The sequence below is a fragment of the Acanthaster planci genome, linkage group LG05 (genome assembly GCF_054643075.1).
Source record: "Acanthaster planci isolate LZ-2023a linkage group LG05, COTS_SCS, whole genome shotgun sequence".
Classification (NCBI taxonomy): Eukaryota; Metazoa; Echinodermata; class Asteroidea; order Valvatida; family Acanthasteridae; genus Acanthaster; species Acanthaster planci.
In genome coordinates, this window is record NC_141781.1 from 4407437 (window position 1) to 4427179 (window position 19743).

General features: G+C 43.0%; 1 protein-coding gene across 2 annotated transcripts in view; it reads left to right on the forward strand.

The window, feature by feature from the left end:
* LOC110986775 (heterogeneous nuclear ribonucleoprotein K-like) overlaps positions 1-19743 on the forward strand; it is an 81375-nt gene that overhangs the window by 59462 nt on the left and 2170 nt on the right. Inside the window, exons 3-13 of one of the 2 annotated variants that reach the window (XM_022248957.2) lie at positions 3099-3208; positions 8227-8283; positions 9304-9347; positions 11486-11552; positions 12261-12359; positions 14515-14643; positions 15321-15724; positions 16042-16093; positions 16754-16784; positions 17404-17456; positions 18724-18893. In XM_022248957.2, coding sequence (XP_022104649.1) covers positions 3099-3208; positions 8227-8283; positions 9304-9347; positions 11486-11552; positions 12261-12359; positions 14515-14643; positions 15321-15724; positions 16042-16093; positions 16754-16784; positions 17404-17456; positions 18724-18893 — 1216 coding nt within the window. The remainder of the gene's footprint in view (positions 1-3098; positions 3209-8226; positions 8284-9303; positions 9348-11485; positions 11553-12260; positions 12360-14514; positions 14644-15320; positions 15725-16041; positions 16094-16753; positions 16785-17403; positions 17457-18723; positions 18894-19743) is intronic. The other variant, XM_087136488.1, reaches the window with a different exon arrangement.

Consider the following 19743-nt stretch of genomic DNA (forward strand, 5'->3'; position numbering starts at 1 on the left):
TATTTTACAGCATTTGAATATCGTTTGCGTTTTTGAGTTATGCACAAATAAACATATGCACAGTGTATGTATGTATTTGGTATCATCCAGTTAAAGAAAGATGCAAAGTGACTTCTAAACCCTACAACCAGCAGAGCCACTGATAGTAAAAACGTTTTCATTTCAAATGCAAGGAGACCACGATGCACAGTCCAACATACGTACATGTATATTAGATTTACACATCACCTGTTACAAGCAGTTTGGGCTGGAACATCTTATGATCAAATCCCAGATCCGCCGAATGGGTGTGTAGTCTTTTGTTTTGTTTTGGCATTCTTGTTCATACATGTACGCATACAGTGCAATGTTAGTGTTTCAGTGACAGCTGTTTTTTACCCCTTCGGGCTGTAATCTATGAACCCCCTTTGATGGTCTATACATAGGGCCACTTCAATCAGTGTTTGTTACCTCCATAAAATAGCAGACTGTCCACAGATGTGATTGATGTTCATTTTAATACGGCCCATTAAAGGTGTGTACGCTGTCACAGCAGGGCAGGGCAGCACTGAGAACGATTCCAGTGCAAGCTGTGCGTGTGTCTGAACTTGGGCATTGGCTCACAGTTAAACTTGCTGTCCTCTTTTGGATTCTGAGCAATGTTTTTGTGAGGACATGTACGGATTGTAAGTTATTCTTTGCATGAATAACTTGTGGTACTGTGTTTGAGGTCTTTGCCCGTAGTTCTATCGGGGACAGTTTGCATTGAATCACAAATAACTCATTAGTTTATCCCGTATTTGATCATCATCCTGCAACTTCATTCACTTGGGTCCTTTGATGAAGAAAGAATAATCCCTTTGGTAGTCCTCAATCTTGTGACCTGTGTGAATCCATGAATGTGTTTAACAGTTCAGGAGGCAGTGTCAGATAACTCGTAAAATAGCCTGTGAGATCACTCAGCCAATGAGGAATGTGAATCGGGTTCTCTGGCCATCTGCAGCCCCAGAACCGTGATTCACCAGCCTCGCGCCGCCGCATGCAGTGCTTGGTGGTCGCTATCTAAACACGGCATCTCGCTTAAACCCGATCGTCATCAATATTGATGTCTGGGCTTGCTGGAGGCCCCCTCTCTGGAATAGATACTATACATGTTCATATGCGGAGTCCGGGTTTAGCGTATACTGGAAACTAACCGAGGGTCGTTAGTGCGTTTGTTGTGCTGGTGTGGCTTTGCACTGCACCAGACACCCCACCTCTCCTCTGGATCCGATCTCCCGGCAGGATCGGATTACAGGTGGCTCAGTGCAGGAGTCAGTGGTGGTCATAAATTGTGCGGATCGTTAACAATTTACCTGGCCAAGTCGTTTGCTTTTAGGGGAGCCCCTCTCTTAAAGTTTCATCGGGGTGCTGCCGTGTAGATTTGCAGAGTTGGAGATTCGGTGCTGGCGCTTTCCCAAACTGCTTCAAGTTATCAAATTATCAAAATCAATGCTTGCAATGTACACTGTACATGTGCATTTGTGGTACATTGTAGACATGCTTGTTTATGGAACAGTGTTCTAAAGTACATGTGCATGTACATTTAGTTTCAAACTTAAAATGTACATGTACATGTACATGGAGTGCTTATACATGTAAATGCATCATGTGCTGTTGAAATACTGTTTTTGTAGATTAATTCTTGTCAATCAGTGTGTTGGCTGTTCATGTTATTTTGTCCTTTATACTCATGCATCCTGTACATGTACATGTACATGTGGTGGAAGGGGGAGGGGGCAGGGAGGCCACTGGCTCCTCCCACTTTTTCAACCTGGAGATAATGGTCCCACTTTCGGCAGGTCCTTTCATGGCTGTTCAGTGCCTAAATGGTCTCACAAATGTCGTCCCCACCTCACTTTGAAAATGTTCCGCCGCCATTGTGTACATGTATCAAGATAATGTGTTATCCTCATCGCTATTTTTGTAGTGCGTTATTCAGCAGAGGTCATATTACATGTACGTGTTTACTAGGATAGTCAGTCCAGATGAGAACAGCAATCAGTGGAGCAGATGAACCTCGTTGCCACCTGTTAGGGATTTGCCACTGTATCCAACCACTGCTTGGACGCATCCTGCCGGGCCTGTTTGTGACATGTCGGCACACACACGGGCAATCTTACACCCCCGACCCATTCTGATCTTCCCCTTTGATATCACCTGTGGCAGGTGATTTGCATGAGCCTGTCTCCCTGGATCTGAAAAGACCCAACTGATCTCACCCCCAGTTTTCCTTTATTGCATTTTCACAGCATCTGCCTTCAATGTTTCTTTCCCCCTCTCCCCATTTTTTTTCTCTCTTCGTTTGCTCGCCCGCTTGCCTGGACACTGCCAAATTGAAAATCTGCTCTGTGAATCCTGCCGACACATTAAAATTCAGAGTCTGGCCAATTTGCCCCGGAGTCAGGAGAGTGTCTCAACAACTTAGATTACCACCCCTCCTCCCCCCATCGTTGCTTGTACCATTTGTCTTCCTTCTAGTGGAAGACGGGCTTGGTGCAGATCACATTCGGCAAAGCGGGACTATTGGAAACGGAAGGTTGAGAGTGCAGTGGGAAGTGCATTCAGATCTTTGATGGTTTGATATTTGCCAACTGAGTGAAATGTGTTAGTGCAACTGCTCCTTGAAACATTTATCTTGACACCTGAGTGGAGCCGATTTTGTGTGCGTTTGATCAGTGGCTTTTCATGGTCAAAATGCACGCCAGTGCGGATACTGATGCATGTATCAAATCTATTTGTTGCAGCTCAAGAACTCGGCAACAAATTGGCAGTTGAATATATGAGCGTCTTAGTGGCATTGCTTCTTGAAAACTTTTTCTTGAATCTTTGGAAGGATGGGCCAAAATTTCATTGCATTTCTTTGCTTGTGAAATGTACATGTACAGTATGTGTTCTTATGGCCTCATATTAATTGTCAGATTCCTTCTGAAAGTCGATTCACTTACTTTGGATGCTGAGGAGAAATGGGCCAAAATGTTTTCAGCGCACGTAAACGTACATGTACTGGGATATACTCACTTTCCATGTAAACAATCTCATTTATTTAGCCCCTCTTTTTTTTTTTTTACCTCCTTCAGCCCCGAAGCGTTCTGCTGAAGATGGTGGCGGTCAGAACTTCAAGCGTGCCCGGGGAGGCTCCGGCTCAAAGTCTGGGGAAATCGAGCTGCGTGTCCTGATTGAGAGCAAGGTGAGTACCCTAATTCCTGGCCAGGATTTGTACCCCCTTGGGGGAAGGGTGAGGGGTGAGGGGAGGAAATTAGGAAAGCCTTTGCATTGGTGATCTCTTTCTGGAAGAGTTACAGGAATTTGCGGCCCTAGAAACATCCTGCATCTTTCTCCAGGGAAACATTTACATGAATATACTTGGTGATGACTTCCGTTGCGAGCTATTAGGAACAGATTTGGTTACTGTTAAGAGGTTTTGAAATGTGCCGAAGGACATAGCTGTCTCTCGTGAAAATACTAAAGATCAGAATGCTTGGATTATTTTGTCTGCCTTTATTCGTGTGTAATCTATTAAAGAAACCTTGTGTTTCAAACATGAGCGGTGGACAGTTTTGCATGAGAATGGTCACACGAGTAAGGTACAGGTGATAAAAAGATAAATGTTCAACAACAGTCTGTAATGCATGTGCGTGTGGCAAATCTCATCCAATAGTAAAGTGCATTGTATCGCTGAGCAGTTTACCACTTGTGAATCTCAGGTGTCCATTTGCCGAGAGTTTCTGTGTGATTGCCTTCCTCTACATTAGACAAACCAACCATGACCACTGCCGTAAAACTGTCTCAGTGATGGCAATGGATCTTTAAGCTACCAACATTTTTCTTAGCTTTTTTTTTTTTGGGTAGAAACTGCCTTGGGACATTCTCTGTAGTATTAACACCTTCAAGAGTCCTCCAAAAAAAAAAAAAAATTAAAACGATCTTCGCACTGCGTCTCCCTCCTGCAGATGGAACGGCCAAAGTTCTCAAATGACCCAGGGCCACTGTGGGGAGAGCCACTCGTGCTGGCAAGGGAAGACGTGTTGACTCTTCCCAGCCCAGGGGGGTCGTGGATAATGCTGGGGATAGTTGTCTTAGGCATGTCTTAAGACTCTGGGAAGTGTCTTCCCGAGAGTCTGCGCTTCCTCTTCCGTGTCTCTGAGAGGCAAGTCGAGACCACTCACATTTTTTTTTTTTATTTTTGGGTCTGTGCTCTGTCTTGGGGACGTCATAAATAAAAAAAAGCTGCTGAAAAATTAGTCTTTCATTTCTCAGTAGTGTACAGCATTAATTCAGTAGAGTAGTCTTTTCATTGAGTTGCCCCCCCCCAAGATTAAAATAAGGCAAAGAACAATGCTGATTCAAAAATGTAATGAGTACATATTTATATACATGTATCTTCAAAGAGGTGGCAGCATGCAGTCTGGTGACATTGTAGAGGCTGTCTTGGAGTCCCGACAGCAGAGTTCGGACACAAGGACTGCATTCACATGCACGGTGGATGGAGAAAGTGATGAGATGAATCATTGGTCATTTACTGCTTGGGCAGACATTTTGTGTACAGTGCAAGTGCAGTCTGTGCACAATGTGTACAATGCCACACGTGCTATAATGACATGACTCCAAGCTGTTGCCTGTTGTGGGCTCGGATGCCACATTTTAATTACACTGGGAATGCACATGTCGTGTTCTCTGTATTTGCACCGGGAATCATGGAGTAATGGATTGAGTGGGACGCGAATGGGCTGAATGTAATATTTGCACAAAGTGATGGCGACCCTTTCTTAATTAAGTTGACATTACGTCCGCCTCTTGAATGCATGCTAATTTCTAATGCAAATTTCTAATGTCTCTTTCTTTTATGGGGTGTGCGGGCGATGCACAGTTAAGCTCAACCGGGGGGAGCGTTTTCCTGGCTTCCATGGCCTTAATTTAATGAGTGACAAAAGAAACAGGTTTGAATCTTTATGACGTTGGGGTCTTTGTATGGTCACTGTATCATTAAGTGAGGAATTACTCTGTGTCCTTTTTAATTTGAATGCACATGCAACTTTGCTACCTTTGCCAAAGTGTGTAAATAACCGAAGACTTGGATGTCTTTTGTAAGTGCTGTTTTGGTATGTGTGGAAAGGGGGGTGTTGCTTTTCTGACGTCAAGGGTAAATCATGCAAGCAGGTTTAATAAGATGGAGAGAGCACTATCGCATGAGCAGCCCAAAAAAGAGACAACAAATTGCACGCGCACATGTCGTTGGGGAGGGCAGAGGAAGGAGTAGAAGGGACAGAGAGAAAAAAAAAAAAGGAATGAGGTTGTTAGCTGTCGTGCATCTTGTTAGCATGACAATAACATGGAAGGGGGGATGATTTCCCTGGGTAGCTGTAGGCAGGGCCATTAGTTGTTGAGTGTCTTGGCGTGTGCAGTCGTGGCTGGGCTTCTGGCCATTCCCCGGGACTCTTGTCTCTCTCTCCCTGCTCGCACTGGCTGGCGAAGAGTATCGTACGGGAGGGGGGGGGAGAGGGATTGCTAGGTTGATTTATAGCCAGAAAGTTTCTGTCCCCAGGAACGGTCATTCATTAGCAAGGATTAAACAGCGGGAACTGGAAACATTTTACCCATTTTTTAATGAGTTGTTCGGTCCTACTGTATACCACATGTACGTCTTAAGAAGGAGGATGTTGGATGAACGCTGTAAAAAAGCTATAAACATCTGAAAATAGGTTGTAAGGTACATGTACATAAAGAACATTTTATCTGCATACTGTACATGTATCTACATATACATGCCCGCACATGTTGTAAAAGTCTGTGGAATGTGAAGAGTAGATACACATTAAATCAGTGAGAAACTGTAGCCTGTGCATGCATTCTATCATTTCGAGTTATTTGCGGAAATCTTGATCTGACGGGGGAAAGTTATACACACGTGTGTAGAAAGAGAGTGATGAGTGCTGTTCATTGCTGGCATACATGTGAGATCTGATATGGATGGCAGCACTTAACATTGGAAGTTTTGGACGATGAGAAACATTGCAGATAAAAAGTCCTAAAATAGGTCGGATTGGTTGTGAACTATATGAATGCTCCATTTCCTGAGGAGACCCTGGCAGTTCTGGGCTGTAAGACGGTCGATAGTAGTTCCCAGCACATGAAAGGCTTTTAGGAACTCCAGGGACTTGCATAATCGTATTATAACTTTTGTCTCTTATCCTCAAAATGTGAAATTTATTCAGTGCGCGGGTCGGTGTTGAAAGGAAAAAAAAATTGGCTCTGGATGTAATTCGTTTAATTCTGTCCGTGCAGTTGAGAGCCAAGGCCAAAGTATTGTGGCTTGCTGAACACAGGCGGTATTAGGAATTGCTGACGATGCGTGACAAGCCTATTGAGTGCGTAGAGGCCCCCACACGGGCAGACCCTCTCCCCCAAACAAAAGCCAAAGTGTATTTGAACAGTTTGCCCCGTGAATGCATTCATCCCATTAAGCCTGCCACCTGGCTGTATTTTAGTGCCACGCTCGCATTGTCATTCTGTCTCCTGTGGAAAATGACGGTCTTTTTTGGACACAAGGTCTTGTTTTGAGTCATGTATTTGTTTTTGTAATCTGTACTCATCAAATAGCATTTGTCCTGGGAAAAAAACTGACATGTTAGGATGACTAGTACTGAAGCGTATTTGAAACAATAGTCTTCACGAAGTTGTCTTTCAACATTTATGCACATTTGTACTACATGTATGGATGTATCACAATATTCAGTTTACACATGTACATGTAGTTCACATGTATAATTTCTGCAAAAGACAATATCAAACTAAAGGCACATGCCAAAATGTAGATGTACATGTACACATGTACATGTACAAATACATGCTCATATATTTGCATACATGTGCATTTATAATATCGAGAAATTCACAAAACTTGGAGGACCTGATGTTTTGATCCCAGCAGAACCTTTCTCTTTCTTTTTGCCTTTGAGAAAGGTTCTGCTAGGATGGAAACGGGATTTTTATTTTACATGTAGATCACTGCAGTCAGCAAGTAGTTTGCAGCAGTTTTGTATCACACGTGTATATCAAGAGATTGTTTCCATTAATTTAATTGTTTCAAAATTGTATGAGATGCAGCAAGTGTATGTTCATTTTCTTGCTGAATTATCCAGGAGTGTTGTTCAGTGAACTACAGTAAAGGAAAAAAACAAGACAGAAGATAAAATTCCAATAAGAATAATGTAAATCAATCAATACAAGGGCTCTTAATTTTGATTTCTGTACATGAAAGTTAAGTTGTGTTTAAATGTAAAATATTAAAATTGACAGACGTGAGGGTTTAGAGCTTTTCTGTCAATGTAAATGTAAAAACAACAGCAAAAGATGTGTAGTACTGTGAAATGTTTTTATTGAAATGAGTTTTTTGATGAGGCTGTACTCGAAAATGCATGCATAATTTTGAAGGTTCAGTGGTGCCAATGCATCAGTGGGAGGTCAAAAATTGAGAAAAAGAATGACAGCTTTTACCGCATCCAGGAAAGATCGCGCGTGCCCGCCTGCATCTCGGCGGGGTTTGTGCCAAGGGCTTGCCTTTGTAGCAATCACAAAGCCTGCAGCTATTCCCAGCAATGCACCGGGGGTTGTTTGATCATGATCATAGAGCAGTGCGCACATCATTGTTTGGTGATCTCTCAGCTCAGTTTTGATCAGTATACTTTGTGCAGGACCTACATGTGCAATGTACCTTTCATAGGAGGGTATGCATAAAGATTGTACCATGGATTTTGTATTAAGACTCTGGATTGAAAACATTGTTAAAAAGGGAAACTGGCTCTGCGTATCCTTCCCAAATGAAGACCTGGCTATAAAGGATTGTCGATTTCTGGTCATGAGGAAGTTAAAAATGGTCAAGACAAAAGAAAGTTATGATGACCTTTCATGTTTTGAAATAAACGGTTCTGGAATCGAAAATGGGGTTGGGATGAAAGTTTACATAAAATCGCGTCATCACATGAAGTTACATGCAGGCCATCTCTTTGTCCTCCCTGATTCTTCCCAATTCATCGGGAGGTTTGGGGAGGAGTTTGCATGGGACTGAGACCTCTTGAAGCACTTTTGCTCCGTCTTGGAATACGAAAGATTTAGGAAGCCTCCTTGGAGAAACGTCAAGGAAGTTGTGAATAGTGGAGTAACCCAATGATTTACGTGTAGTTCTGTTATTTTTGGTCTTCCTCCCAGAATGCTGGTGGCATTATCGGCAAGCGTGGTGAGAACATCAAGCGTCTGCGTGCCCAGGTTAGTTACTGGTACCATCGTTGCCGTTCCTTTTTTGTTTCGTCGGCCTCAGCTGAATTCTCATGACAAATTGCTGGATCAAATGCAATTAGTTCACTGGGAAAAACAGGTTGTCCGCCCCAATATCCATGATTGAAAGGGGGTCGTCTGAAAGCGAACATACCTGGTGGTGAAATGGTAACTAGGTGACAGAGGAAACAGTGCCTTTTAAGTGAAATTGTTAGAGCCTGTACATGTGCAGTAGATGGTGCTTGGAAAGAAAGATACATGCTACTTGTTATTGGATAACAAAGGTATAAAATTGTCATGGTTTGTGGAAAAATCTACATGTGTACATTTATTTTTGTATTTCATAATGCTACTTTGTGTGGTTTTATTTTGATGAGAAATCTGCAAAGAATTGCTGAAAATCAGACTGTGACAGAGATACCCATTCCCAATACCTGGAAAACCTGTATTTTGAAATAATTTTAAAATTGCTAAATTTCAAGGAATTTTCTTTTTTTTACGCTGAATTCCACACTGGTCTTGTGAGTCGTAATAGAAAGTAACGTCAGTGGGCCTGCAGTCAAATCATGTTGAAGCCGTCAGATTGCACAGTCTTTTCAAGCAGAGAGTTTTATGCAAACTGCAAGCTGTGCTTGATTGTTAACCCATTTTTGTAAAAAAAAAACTGTTTGCTCTTGTTGTCAAATACTATGCTTCTTGATTAACGGGTTCCCATGCCCATTTTCCCATGATGCCCTTCTCTCTTCTCCCCCCTCATTCACGCTGGCCACCCTTTCGACCACCATGGCTCGGGCCCCGCCTTCTCCTCCGTCCGTCCGGCCCTGATTACGATCGACGGCCTTCTTGGTTGTTATGCGATCGCTGTGCCCGATTACCGCCCACTTTGCCCCATGGTCCGGCCCCTTCGAAACACGGATATCCCGACTTCTTCAACCAACGTCCACCGTCCACCGTCACACCATGGCCCGCCTGAACCCCTCGCGGCCCGTGGTCCAACTTCCACTGGTCCAGTACACTCCCCTTGTAGGCGTGCCCGATTGCTGTGGGCCCGAGCGGTATGTCCAACCACCGAGTGCCATCAGGCATTCGCCCCAATTGTAGCTTCACCACTTTAGGTGTATTCTGCTTTGAATTTTTGGCTTTTTTTTTTTTTCAAAGATCTAATCATTCCAGTTGGGACTCTCTCTTTTTTTTGGTTGGTTTGGTTATCTTCTTTTAACACTGAAAGAAAAAAAAAATTTGCCTAGTTGCTTTTTTTTTTCTTTTTAATTTCCTCATTTGATGAGAGTGGAGGGACTCCAGTGAGAGAATTCAATTCAGTGAATTTTGCAACAGGAATTCGGGGTTAGATAAAAATAGCAGAAAAGGGGAATGGTGTTCCAACATGTGTGTGTACGTGCATGTACATGTACTGCACAGAACCCATTGGTAAGGACAAATTACAGAGAAGTCTCAACAGTGTGTCAGACATGTCGGGCTCTGGAAAACAGTATTGTAAAAGGTGGTTTCTTAATCTCTCAGTATTTGTAGTACCTGTACATTACAGTTTCATACTTGTAAATACACGTATTGGTCTGTAATATGTGTGTTTAATGAGAAGCGTGGACATATATGACTGTGTGTCATTTGGGATTTGTTTTGGAGAGGATTTCCTTTTTTTCTTTGACAGTTCATATTTGAGGTGATAGCGTTCCACGCCCTTCTACATGTACATGTATTGCATCTAATATACACTGCACTCATGCTTGAAATCTTTGCTGCATTTTTCACTCTCTCATTTTTTTTTTTTTCTTTTTCTTTTTTTTTTGAATGTCATACAGCGTAGTTTTGAATTTGCATCATGCAAATCATGTTGCTGTGGATTCATTGAGATTTTTGAAATTACCTGCTGAAACATGACCCCCACATTGAAACCTTGATGTGGATTTGCAGCGTTGTGTGTGCTTAAGATTTACAGGCGGTAGTGAATGTGCTGTACGTATCGGTATATGTGCAGTTTTGTTGGTGTACATACATGTACATGTACGTACATGTAAATGTACGTACATGCACATGTACGTACATGTACATGTATGTAATTTTAATAAATGGTCAGGTTTGGATTGTTGAATAAAATGTACATGTAATACATTTTGAATGTGGCGACATGTAAATGTACATGTATGTATGCAGTCAAAATTTGTGGGTCGATGTGTACGTGTAAATATGACTCATCTCAGCACCAATGTTCTGGCTACAATATGCTTCATCAGTTTTTCGTGTCGACTCAGTTCCAACCGCAAACCCGACATGTTGAAATCATCTGTGTCACAAAGCTGTCCACGAGGTGAATTTCCATTGGACTGCTGTACGTGTGAACGGTGTACTGGTTGGGAGCAGAATAAGCTGTCAGGATTCTTTGGATCCTTTGTTGCCAGTGAAGATGGCTTCATGAATTTGACAAATTCCTAGAAATCACCGATTTAAAAAAATAATTTTATTGCAGTGCTCTTCAATTCCCTAGTACTCTGCTTTATGTTTGGGGTACTGCAGTTACTCAAGACAATCGAACATCATATACTGTAGATTACCAAGGTGTTCACAAGAATTGTTGGTGATTGCCAAAGAGGCATGTAAAGTGCAGAAAAGTTTCCGTCAATTTTCAATTTGAAGTGCTGTCATATTTGCCCAGCAGAAGTTCATCCTTAGAATTAGTCCTTTGGCATTCTATTTGCTTTTTTTTCACATAGATTTTATAACCCATGCTTTTGGTTTGACGAGGGATCTTGCTAACACCCTTTGAAAACTAGACAGGTTTTTTTTTCATTTTTCTTTCTGTTTCTGCCGAGAATCAAGGAACTTTTTTTCCCACAAACCTGCCTTTGGGTATCAACGTTTCTTTCTTGTTTTTTTTTTTTGGGTTTATATTGGTTGGACAGGGTTGCAGAAGTCCCTGAGGTGCCATGCTCTCTCATATTCATTTTGGTTTCTGACTGATACTTTTGAGGGTTTTTTTGGGGGGGGGATAAGAGAGTCATCCACACCAGTATGTCCCATCAGCCTCTCCTGGTCTGGCTTGATTGATAAGGCAATCGATAGGTCAAATCGCTGATTGACCACTGAACGTTCATTAATGAGATTGGCTTTACCCCGTTGAGGGGGGGTCTTTAGAGAGAAGCTGATGCTTATTGTTCTCTTTTTCTCCCTGGCTTAGCCTGCTCACCGTCAAAGCAAACAAGGACACTGCCATTGACTGCCTGCTGGAGTGTGTCGCTCTTCAAGTGAGTATATTGTTTTTGAGAATCTGGGTATTTTTTTTTTTTTTTGGTGGGGAGTTTGTTCGTAGAATGAATTTATCCTATCCTTTCTGGAAGAACACCGGAAAGAATTATTTTTTTTTATCTCGTACAATACGCTGTGTGGCCCAGGGGTTACAAGTACATGTATACTGCATATTGATGGCAATTGTGCTTGCTGCTCACGCATATGCAAGTGTGAGTTTGCAAAGGTATAGTTTTGTTTCTTCTTCTGCTTGTATTCTTTCCCCGCTTCTCTTAAGTACTCTTTGTCTTTCAAATTTAGCAGTCATTCATGGGTACAAAAGCCTTTTTTCAATGAAAATCCTCATTTAACTTTTGTTAGCTTGCACAGCACAAAAAAATGAAGTTTTACCAGTTATCGATTATGAAATGTAGGTAATATTTGGGAAAGATTTCAGCTAGGGGTGCATTTTCACTTCAATTTGAGAATTTTTTAATAAGAAATTGGGCAGTTGTTGCACATCTTGGGATAACCCCCCCAAAAAAGGGAAATTCTGTAATACTGTGGAATAAAATACTCCTCGGTAACTGGTATAAAAGTAAAAACAAAAACAAAAAGAAAAGTTATGAATTAATTTCATAGTTCTTTCTTCAACTACTACAAGTCACTTCGAATATTTTGCATTCCAATTTTTATCTTGAACTGTTCGCTCTCTCTCTTGTGTTTAGAAATGTGAGGGGGTGCCGGAGGTTCGTCTTCTCGTTCATCAAAGTCATGCTGGAGCCATCATTGGACGTGCAGGCTTCAAGATCAAGGATCTCCGCACTGTAAGTCAAGGCTGGCTTTGTGTTCTGTAATCTCGGGGGCCTGGACTGTTCTGCAGGCTGCTGATTTTGTCTTGTGTCAGAGGCTTCACGAGGGGGAAGGTGAAACAGTAATTTTTAACAACGAGTTTTTGCCCTGGCACTATCTTCATGACACTCTACCGGTATACTCGGCGCTTGTCCGAGAGCTCGTGAAAAAAATCGCACTGGCTCAGGTGGGTCTCAAATCCACAACCTCCTGCTTACTAGTGCAGTCATCTCAACCACTTGACCGCCGAGCTTGCCGGGGGTCGGCTGGCTGGTCCAATGTAGCAGCTGGTACCGCAAACTGTCTCAATACACGTGCACTCTGTACATGTAGGTGAAAGTTGTTGGATTGAGGAACGCCAGGACCAAAATAAATCCTGAGACAACTCTATCAAAAAAAAGTGGTTTGATGACATCTTTTATTTAATTACAGTGAACTGAGAAAGTTGAAATTCGGGTTCCTGGTGCCAGTCTATTCAGGCGTGCAAAATTTCCTCTCCTGAATACATGTACCTCCCTGGTGAAACTCTTGTCAAATGAAAAACACTACTCCAAGTGTGACACAGCCTCGGATTCCCTTGGTCTTCATATGGCATCTCAGTTCACTTTCAGCAAATTGCTGTGGGACTTGGCACTCCGGTTTGTTGCATTGTCCGAGAAAGTGCAACTGGTGAAATGAAGAGGAAACGGTCATAAGACAGACGGACTTGTTGATGGAGAAAAACCATTAGGAGAGCGCTAAAAATAACTGGGCTCTGTCCAGTTTGTCCGCTGGGTATTTTCAGCCTTGGAGTGAGCTGTGCCTGTCTGTTAAACATTTCAGACCTGTACATGTACCAAGGCAAATATGAAAATCTCAGTATGGTTGCTGCTCCATCAGTTATTATACATAGTGTAGGAAAAAATAATTGGAAAGCTGTCACAGATGTGTTTGTCGCAATCTGTTCTTCTGACAGCTTGGGTTGCACAGATTTATTGTGCTTTAAACTGGTACATGGAAAAAGAGTGGTCCTGAGAAGTCTGTCCAGGGCAGTCCATTCATTAATGGACTGTGATAGGAAAAACACCTCCAGGGGACATGCCTGTTATTTCATCCTACTTGTTGTATTTGATATCCTCCTCTGGATGAAATCAAATATGACTTGGCAAATTTTGGTCGGCTCCTGTAATAAATAAAGTCACCCCGGTGTGAAATATTTTCTGTCTTTGTTGGGGGTATAATAGTGAGGATGGATGATTTGTCTGGCCTTAAAACAAAACAGCTAGGTTTGAGCATTGTTTGTACAAGTCAGGCTTTTTTTTTTTTTTGGCAGCTTGCCAGCTGTCCGTCGGGATGACAGGTGGTATTGGATATGTGTGTGGCTTCTCGTCATAGTTTGGCAGGGTTTAGGAAGGGGGGGAGGGTCGCTGTCTGTTATTGATTCTCTCCACTTCCCCCCCCCTCTCCCTCCCTCACCGTTGTCCCAGACTGTCCTGTCACCCTGGCCTGCCGTCAATGGTGGTTCCTTCTAATTGTATCTGAGATGGGCCAGTGCATTGGGACCTACCCAGGTGTTGAGACGTTAATGATATCAGAAGTATTGATCAGGAGTGCTTGTTGAGGAAATTGAACTTGGAGGCCTTCATGACAGCTTCAGAACCGTATGACTCAGCGATGAAGATGATGATATTGTAGTGTTTTGCCAACCAATCAATGTTGATGTGATGTGTATGTACCAAAGGTTTAATAACTCAGTTATAATTTTATTGTACAAATGATTTTTGATGTCAGTAGAATATAAGGAATTGGAAAGGACGTTCCAATTTAGGTACCGAATTGTAGAATTAGAATGAGAAAAGGAATCAATCATGTGTCATTTAAATTTGATTGTCAAGCCATTTTGTGAGAATCTGAATTTATGAGAAAATATTTTCAGGAGAATACGAGTTATTTGAATTAGGTGTTTGCCTCGTAAGAGTCAAGTACATGTACATATGAGATGTATTTGAACTCCAGATTACCTGTCAAAATTCCTTTCTGGAGTCCTCATCAGTGGAAAGTGCCAGACGGTAAAGTTGAAGCTGTCAAGTCTGGTAAACCTTGCCGTTGAGATGACTGTGGAGATTTTGTTTTTATCATTTTATCTCGCAGAAGACTGGTGCAACCATCAAGGTGTACACAGAGATGTGTCCCAGCTCATCGGAACGTGTTGTTCAAGTATGCGGCACACTGGAAGTCATTGGTGAAGCAGTTAGAGCCATCATGGAGGTGATAGAGGATGTAAGTACATAGTGTTTTAGTGGTTTATAAAAAATACTCTGAATGGCAAGACATCTTCAACCCTATGGAGGAAGGCCTTGTTTTTTCTTGAAATTTTCTGGATTCTGCCAAAGTTTAACATTACAGTATGTAGGCATCCCGCTGTAGGTTGGTCATGCTCTCAGACCACATTAAAGACATGGAAGCTGAGTAAAGTCAAAGTTTGGGCAGCCGTAAATCAATCAACCCTCCCCCCCCCCAGCCATACTGCAGGCTGCTTAGGAAAGAAAATGTGCTTTGCCAGAAAGAGCAGGTAACCAGCCAACGTGTCATATGGTGTATAAAGGAAGTCACTGGTTCCCAGCTAGGTCTTGCTCAGAGGAGAAAATTTGCTGAGCAGTGAGTCACAAGTCACCAGAGCCTCTTTTAGGCAAAATGCCTTTAAAAGATTTTTGCTCAATGGTAGAGGGAACTCCGGAACATTATCCACCCGTCAGATTTGTCAGGATGCCAAACTGATTGATACATCAAAACAAAGACATCAATTTGTTCAGTCTGGAATTGAATCTAAAATGAAATTACCAAATGAAAATGGTCTGAAGACTCATTTCGTGGGGTCCAGTCACATTTTCTGCCATTCAGCTCCATATCGTAGGGCCCTAAACTAAAGCAAGCATGTTTTCCTTGCTGTTATGCAGGTCCCCATCAAGGGCTTCAACCAGAAGTACGACCCCTTCTGTGCCAAGGAGTTTGTGGCACATGGTTACGGGGGCTTTGTCTCCGAAGCCCCCTGGGAGGGTAACCGTGGTGCTCGGCCTGGTCGGGGTGGTGGTGGTGGTGGCGGCGGTGGCGGTGGAGGCTTCCGTCGAGGAGGCGGCGGCGGCGGCGGTCGCATGGACTCCTACGGACCAATGGGCGGTGGCGGCGGGGGTGGCGGAGGAGGTGGCGGCCGAGATTTCGGGGCCGGTGGGGGCGGCGGTGGAGGTTTCTACCCGGATGATGGTGGTTTCAGGCGAGGAGGGTTTGGCGGTGGGCGAGGCAGGGGCGGAGACCGAGGAGGCCGGATGGACAGAGGGGGTGGTGGTGGTCATCGGAACTACAGGTGAGAAGACCGGTATTTGGATTACAACGCGGGCCATTTTTCAAACTGCTTCTTTGTGTACTCCTTTGGCTTTACTGATGGGATACCCCTAACTTCAGAGATTCTATCTGAATAAAAATTTTTTTTTTTTTCACTTCAGAAATATCAGATCATGGGACATAAAGCAAAATACAGAAGCGTTGTCATTTGGTCCGAACCTTAAAGGTGTATATATGGTTCCACAGATAAAGACAGAAATCCAAACCAACACATTTCTTGGTGCATGTGTTTTGTGTAAAACATTGAAATAACTCGATGCACTCTTGGCTTTGTTGCAGTGACGATTCATTTGGTGGAGGTGCCGGTGGAGGGTTCAACCAACAAGGCGATGTAAGTACAGTTGATTTTTTATGGTAGTTTTTTAAGTCGTTGGTTTGCCGTAGCAGCATGCGAAATATCTCTTTTGTGAGTACTTGTGGTTCTGAAGAGATCCGGAGGGTACTCGGCATTTTAGACAGTATGCTCTTAATGTTGATGCATCTCTGTATTAAGATGGAAGGAATTCCGGGGGGAGGGGGGTGAAGGCAAGATCCCTTTAACGATTCTGCCAGCCTGCTTTGACCATCTGCTTAGCACAGAAGTGTGCTTAGATTAGACAACAGGTTACCCGACAAAATGCCATGGAGTGATAGGGATGATTGTTGTAGGCATCCTAGCCTCTTGTGCCTCGACTGCCTCTGGGCATTGTTCTCCCGAATAGATTGTAGTGTGTGGGTAAGTTTAGACACAGTGTGATTCTTCTCTCTGCCAATCACCAATCCTCCAAAATCCAGCACATCGTTCTACATTTTTTTTGGACTGGTCAGCCTGGCCAGGGACACTTTACCTCGGACTTGACATGCCAACTGTGATATTGTGCTAAAAGTGTGGCATTGTCGTGGCTTCTGAAAACTTCCTGGAATGCTTTCCCCTTTGAAATTGAAACCTAGTTGATTGTGAGTGCATCGTGTTATATAATTTCTGCTTATTTTCATCCTCTTGTCATCACAGCCCAGCGGCTACCAGGGAGGCAATTTTGGGGGTGAGTTTGCTACTTTTCTGGCATGGCAACGGAGGGCTTCATTTTAATAAATACGAGGAGAGCTAAAAATCTCTCTCCGTAATTCACCTTGTTGATTTAAGGAGAGCGATTAATAAATCAACATCTGCATCATAAACCAACATCTGCAATCAACATCAACAGTCATAAATCAACATCTGCCGGTTTGAAAAAACCACGCACTCCTTAAATTTTTAAGGAGCGCTTTTTTTTTGCTCTCCTTGTTAAACATTAAGGAGCGCGGAGGAGCGCGAGCGCGAGCGCGCTCCTTTAAAATGAAGCCCTGCAATGTATGTATACAATGTGTATCTCAACAAAACAGGGTTCATTTTTAAGCTGTTCTGCATTGAGGTTCCGATTGCATGGTATGCACTGTTGGCTTAAAAATACAAGTAGCTTGTCTAAGGACATCCCACTTCTAACTTCTGAACGCATTATCTTATTTTTTTCCCCCCCCCCATGATCTGATGTCATGGAAGGGTGCCCTTATCATACGCAAAAAGTGCAAGAATTTTGGAAGGTGGGGTACAGGAGGAAAAACCCTTGATTAGCTTAATGAAAGATTTTGATTGACTCATTTACTTTTTGTTTTGTTTTATAGGATCTGGTGATTCAGGCGAGATACTCACAAGCCAGGTGACTATTCCTAGAGAGGTAAGATCCTGTGTATTATTCCTCTGGATGAAACACTGCTTTGTCTCAATTAAAGGGGGGTACATGTATTGTGCATTCCAAGGTCACTAGGGTCAAAGTGCGTAGGTCATTAGAGACCCCTTGGCATAGAGGCTTTTGAAGACGCGCTCAGAAGATGTGTCAACAAGCCTCTGGCCGATGAGTAACAGTTCATACAAAAGACAGGAGGAAGTGTATTCATTGGTCAAAAACCTGCCGATCTAACTGGAGATTGTTAGTTGGGAGGCAGTGATAATCTCTTTACACCTGGCCGTCAGATTGCAGGTGTTTTTCAGGCCGACTCTTTGATGACGACGTCATTTTTGTTTTGGTGTGCCCTGCGGCCCATTGTCTCTCTGTAACAGTCACTTGTATTGAGCTCAGCATTGGGGGTTCTGGGATTTTCGGTTATTACATTGCAGGCCAATGCCCAGGGCAATGTGGCACTGATAAGATTTTTCCTTTGCCAGGAAATTTGCCGAGTCTACATGGCATCTTTGTAGAGTCTGGCTAGTAAGCAGTGGCTGGCCATTTGCTTGAATTGCTGTTACAGAGTCGAAGGTCACATGGTTCCTTGCTACTTGGTCAAGGGACCATAAACCTCTTGTCAAAATTCCCTCCCATTTATTGGGTCTGCCTTAGAAAACAAATTCCTCTTTATATTCCAACTCCATGTTTTAGCTAGATTGCCAATTATCTGACCCCAAAATAAGGCGCTGAGAGTTGTCATGCTGATCCCCTCAGAGAAAAAAAAAAAAACAACCTGGCTTTCCCTTCAATTAGTTCGAGTCAAAGATATTATCACTTATACACTGTCAGAAGTAAAAATGCATTGAGCAGATTTTTTTTATCAATAAGTTACCCTGTACACTGTCAATAGGTAAAAACCATTCTAAATGGGGGTTAGAAAAATCAAGAGTTTGTCCTACTGGTACATGTATATGGGTAATTTCAGAAATTCAGAAATTGTCCCTGTCACAACTGACATACGAGTTGTAAGTTCAGAACACATTTTCTAATTTCCAAGAGTGTTGAATTAATGCAAATTGCCTGCCAGACAAATAGTAATCGTTTGAAATCAAGTCCTGTGATATTTCCATGTCAAATAACAAAGGTCAGATGTAACAGAGACACAAAAATGTCACACTTTTGGACCCCTAATTTCTGGAATTACCCATATCCCTTGTGCAGAGAGTTTTCTTCTGTTTTCCCATTTTCACTCTGTTTTTCTCTTGCTGTCCGACTCCAGCTGGCTGGTTCCATCATTGGCACCAAGGGCAGCCGGATCCAGGTGATCCGCCAGGGCTGCAAGGCCAAAATCAAGATTGAGGAGCCCGAGGAAGGCAGCTCGGATCGCATCATCACCATCACGGGGACCAAGACCCAGATAGAGAACGCCCAGTGGCTCCTGCAGTCCAGGTACGGCCACCTTCCCCACATTGTCTCTTCTTCCCAGTTCTCTATCGGAACTTTTCTCCCAGATCTGTGAAGACAAACTTCTGCCCAAAGTTTTGGCGGATTCTGCGGCATAGAGCAAGATAATCCCAGCTGCTGTCTGTGTCAAGTACAAAGAGTGGGTTCCTGCACAGTGGTGGGATTTTAGATAAAGGATGTATCCTGGCAATTATTGAAGTAAAGGCAGTTACTTAGGGACACCGGAGAGATGAGGGCGCATCAAACTGTTCTTCCTTCACAGTCGACGAAGTGGATTCAAGAGACTAAGAGAGAGCATTGCATTCAGCTGTGGATTCTTTTTTTTTTGTTTTTGTTTACTTTTTCCATTCACTACGAGTGAACTACACTTCAGAGGGCAGTGTTGGACCCTTGAATGCCTGTCCCCCCATGGAAGACTAGTGATTTTGTTGTTGTACCAAAAGAAAACATAAAATCACTGTCTGCCACTGGGGTGGCTGGCCCAAGCAACGTTGAGAGTCCTGAGCCCGCTTCCAATGAAAGGCATCATTTGTACTCAACTCAAAAGATCACTAGACCCCACTTATAATTTCCTTGGCACTCCCATTGCAAACACAATTTTCTGGCAAACGAATCTTTATCAGGTTTGTGGACGAATGACACTTAATGTGTTAATCTAGGAGCTTTTGTGACCCAAGGTCACAGCAACGCCAAAACACCATCGGCTTGTGATGTAGTGTTTTGATTTCACTGCAAAAGGTCACAATGCTCCAGGATATTACAGAGAGTTGCATCTTTCCATAGAGACTGAGGCATGAGCAGCCTAGAGCACACTGAATTTTGAGGGCAGAAGTTT